Here is a 5,001-nt window from a genome sequence, read left to right on the forward strand (position 1 = left end):
ATTTATAATACCTATATCCTGTATTACAAACTTCTCAAACTACATTTTTATTATAAGGTTTTTAAAAAGAGTAAACAAGGCTAAGACGAATTCAATTTTTTTCAGAAAATACCTAAAATCATGTGACAATTTCTTTGAAAATCTACATCACATCGGAGTTATTTTCGTACAAAATTAATCTGCAACGTTTACTAAAATTCCTCTTATGCCTTAGTGATTATTAATTTTCTATTATATATTTTTGGCAATTTTTTGAAAACGAGCCTTCCCCGTCACAATTATTGCCACTTCCGGACATTTTCTCATATTTTGTTAGACCAAGTAGAAAAAGTCCTATAATATGTTATTAAACTTCTGTGATTCGCCCGAGTGATTACACTATACTTTACATGTAGTAGCACGCGAATGTGCTGCCATCGTACACAATTTTAGAGTAACATTTTTAACAAAAAAATATCTCGCCTAAATTGGGGGTATCTCATACACGTTTTGTGTGGCGGCCATCGTGCACGTACTTTTCCTTTGTTAGTGAAATAATTGTGTTTTTACTAAGTTTAGTGTAGTGTTTTGTGTTTGCGGATAAAATGGGAAAACGCAAACATCGTGAGGAAGATGAGGAAGATTACTTGGAAAGAAAAATCCGAAGTCTCGAGAGGAAAAGATTGAAGATTCGTCGCAGGCGCCGTCATCGTAGTTATAGCCCTAGTACGTCCTCATATACAGATAATGAATATGAGTATGCGGACCAAGATATCGGTGAGCCCGATCCCTTGCTAGAGGATTCGCAATATGAAGGTAAGATTTTCAGTTATCTTCGTCTAATCATTTGATAGAATGTGTCCTATGTACATGCCAGCTTTGTTTTATTAAATAGATACATTGTGCAATGAGTATAGTCTGTAAGGCTATTACCGACCCTAATTTATACCTTCAGTTCAATCCGAGAGGTTGATCGCTGTGTAAAAGGGAAGCACATATATTCCTAGAGCATCAGTCCGTGAGGCTAATATGCCGGAATACTATAGGTAAAATACCTGGTTGCGGCAAATTGTCAATGCTATCAGTCTAGACTACAGTCCGCGAGACTGTAGCACGACTGCCTATGTCTAAGAACATTAATTACGTTAATTACAACGGCTTATATGTGTACTATACGTAGGTATATAGATATGTAGATACGTATGTAGATACGTACGTAGTTATAGTATAACATCCAACATCGAGGAAGTAGGCGGTAGAAACACTACCTATTACCCTACCAAATGGGCAATTCACAAAGATCACCGAGCCGCTTATGATGTATGACCAGTATAAGCGTTGGTCTCTGATTGAAAACATTATGTCTAGAGATAAGGGTCAAAGATAATGGACACTTATTTTTTGTTGCTGAAATTAGAGCAGCATTGTGAAGGGTATTTGACCGTATTGTTACAGAATCCCCATTGACCAACAATACTGTATACGACTTAACCGATGATGAGGTCGGTGCTTCAACGTCGGGTGCGCTGCCTGCTGCTGGCGGGCTGCGATCGGTGGTCATACAGAATAGAAGCGCCGCCGGGCCCCGCGCGGTGGACGCGCCGGCCCCCGCGCCCCTCCCGCACCCGCCGCCGCCGCCGCGCCGGCGTGCGCGCCCGCGGCCGCGACCACCACGCCGGCTGCGCCCGCTCCCGCGCCTACATCCGCAGCTACCACCACACAGGTGACCGGTGAACAAATTGGTTTACAAGAATCTACGCCGATTGTGACCGCGCTTGATCCCGGTTTATTATGTTTGTTGGGCGATGAGCCCGTAAAAGAAGAAACATTTGGTCCTTGCATTCACGACGATATCTCGACGAGATGGTCCGACATTCTAGTTAATGGTATGAAGGACGATATTAAGAATGATATTTTAAAACGTTACGAAATACCAGAAAATTTAAAATTAGCGCAAGCTCCTATACTCAATCCCGAGATTAAGGTGGCGTGTAATGATAATGTTTTAAAACGGGATAATATTCTAAGTGACAAACAAAAGTTGCTCTCGACTATTATAACAGGAGTTGCCAATACATTGTCGAATATCTTGACAACAGATTCAACTTTAGACAACAACAAACAGGGGATCATAAAGTCACTGAGCGATACAGGTAGACTATTATGTCACTTACATTTTTCAGAGACTCAGAGCAGGCGTAATTTCTTGGTGCCTAGTTTAAATAAGGAGATCAAGGATAATATTAAGGACTTAAAGCGCGATAGTTTGCTTTTTGGTAAAGAATTACAAGAAAGTCTGAAGTCAATAAAAGCAATGACTAAAACCGGAGCAGAATTGAGACCGACTGTCACAAAGCCTAAATGGACGCCCAAGCACCAACAGGCAGGAGCAGGACCGTCGACATCGAGGGCTTTAAACTGGAGGGGGCAGCCGTCGTCGGCGTCGCGGCCGCCGCCTCGCCAGAGTCGCCAGACGCCAGCGAGGACGAACTACACGCGTGGCGGGCGCAGACCGCCGCCGCCGTCCCGCCGCGCGAGCGACCGCCGAGCGCCGCCGCCGCGGCCGCACACCCGGACCTCGCGCCGCTAGCATCGGATGCTGATACACAACCTCAGGCTGGTAGACTTCAATTTTTTTATAAAGTATGGTTAGGCATTACCAAGGATCCCACCGTATTGTCTTGGGTCCGTGGTGTGCGTATTCCAATATCGGATTGTATATCTCAATCGAATATTCCTGTTAACAAACCCGAGTCGGTTGCACACGAGACGAGTATGAACGAGGAAGTCAAAAAACTTATTAGTGTTGGTGCCATACAAGAATGTGATCCGTGTCAGGATCAATTCTTGTCCAGTATTTTTCTTATTAAAAAGAGTAATGGAAAAAATAGATTCATTCTAAATTTAAAATCATTGAATAAGTTTATATGTACCCCGCACTTCAAACTCGAAGATTATAGGACAGCAATGAGACTTTTATCAAAAAACGCTTACATGTGTTCAATAGATTTGAAAGACGCCTATTTTGCGATAAATATTGATCCTGATTACAGAAAATATTTACGATTTCTTTGGAAAAACAAAACATACGAATTCTTGGTATGTCCATTCGGCCTAAATATTGCTCCGTACATATTCACGAAGTTAATGCGTCCTGTTGTGCAGTTTTTGCGCAATCAAGGTTTTTTATCAGTCGTTTACTTAGACGACTTGTTACTCTTCGGTGACACGTATTCTAACTGCTTACATAACTTTAATGTAACGAAAGACTTGTTAGAATCATTAGGATTTACAATAAATGTTGATAAATCAATAGGTACACCAAGTCGAACGGCAAATTTTCTTGGGTTTAGTTTCAATTCTGCAAATTTGACAATTAATATTCCATGCGAAAAACGAGAGAGGATTAAAGACGAACTTTTATACTTTAAATCCATTCGAAGATGTAAACTTCGTAATTTCGCACATTTGATAGGATTATTAGTTTCTGTTTGTCCGGCAGTACCATACGGCTGGTTGTATACTAAGAGATTGGAAAGAATCAAATTTCTTTATTTAAGTAAAAATGATGACTATGATCAATACATTAGCATTCCGGGTAGCTTAGATGATGATCTAGATTGGTGGATATATAATATAGAAACATGTAGTAATCCGATCAAGACAGGAAATTATCAATTAGAGATATTTTCTGATGCGTCGCTAACAGGCTGGGGAGCAAGTTGCTCAGATATGACAGCCAGTGGTCAGTGGTCCAGTCATGAGCTTGGGCAACACATTAATTGTCTAGAGTTAACTGCCGCGTTTTTTGGTTTAAAAATATTTGCTAAAGATTACAAAAATTGTGAGATTTTGCTAAGGATAGACAATACCACTGCGATTTCATATATCAATCACATGGGTGGTGTTCGATTCCCACATCTGAGTGAATTAAGCCGACAGATATGGCAATGGTGCGAGGAACGCGATATACATATATTTGCTTCGTACGTTCGTTCAGAAAACAACGATATAGCAGATGCAGAATCACGCCGGAAACATGCAGACATTGAGTGGGAGCTAGACGACAGTGCCTTTCGGAAAATTTGTAATTTTTTAAACAAAAGTCCAGAGATTGACCTCTTTGCGAGTCGAATAAACAAAAAATGTACTAGATTTGTTTCGTGGCATCGTGATCCTGACGCGTACAATATCGACGCGTTTACCATATCTTGGTCGTCGTATTTCTTTTACGCCTTTCCACCATTTTGTCTAATACTTAGGATGTTGCAAAAGATAATAACAGATAAAGCGGAGGGCATTGTTGTTGTGCCACTATGGCCTACACAACCCTGGTTTCCTCTTTTGAGAGATTATTGATTTCTGAACGAATAGAACTCCCACCTAAACCAAATTTATTGTCCTCCCTTACAGTGTCGAACACAAGCTGCACAGGAGCCTTACCCTGGTTGCCGGAGTGTTGTCCGGGCGGCGTTCATGAGGCAAGGCACTCCTGCAGAAGCGGCAGACATCATGCTAGCGTCACTTACAGAAACCACACTTAAGCAATATAATTGTTATTTAAAGAAATGGTATATATTTTGTAAGGAAAAATGTTATGATATTTTTGATGTCGGCGTAGCAGAAGTATTAGATTATTTCACATTACTTTTTAATCAAGGTTGTCAATTTGGATCAATTAATACTGCGAAAGCAGTTTTGTCATTAATATTGAATAATAATGTTATAAATAATCCAACTGTGAAACGTTTTATGACGGGAGTATACAAACTGCGGTCTCCAAATCCACGATATGATTTTACTTGGGACCCTTCAATCGTTCTTAATCATTTAAGTTGTTGGTATCCAAATGAAAGCCTTTCTTACGAGCATCTTTCTAGGAAGTTAATAACTATTTTGGCATTAGTTACGGCACACCGTGTGCAAACCTTATCGTTAATCAAGCTAAGTAATATTCATAAATGTAATAAGAAATATATTATTAACATTACAGATAAGATTAAGACATCCGCAGTTAATCGC

At 40.4% G+C, this 5,001-nt stretch overlaps 1 protein-coding gene across 1 annotated transcript; it reads left to right on the top strand.

Annotated features, from left to right (window-relative positions):
• Positions 1 to 485: 485 nt before the first annotated feature.
• On the top strand, positions 486 to 1,706 carry LOC125234201 (protein enabled homolog). The gene is made up of 2 exons (XM_048140411.1): positions 486 to 795; positions 1,435 to 1,706. The coding sequence occupies exons 1-2, from the start codon at positions 585 to 587 to the stop codon at positions 1,704 to 1,706; spliced, it is 483 nt and encodes a 160-aa protein (XP_047996368.1). The 5' UTR covers positions 486 to 584.
• Positions 1,707 to 5,001: the final 3,295 nt, after the last annotated feature.

Source organism: Leguminivora glycinivorella, chromosome 15, assembly GCF_023078275.1.
Source record: "Leguminivora glycinivorella isolate SPB_JAAS2020 chromosome 15, LegGlyc_1.1, whole genome shotgun sequence".
NCBI lineage: Eukaryota > Metazoa > Arthropoda > Insecta > Lepidoptera > Tortricidae > Leguminivora > Leguminivora glycinivorella.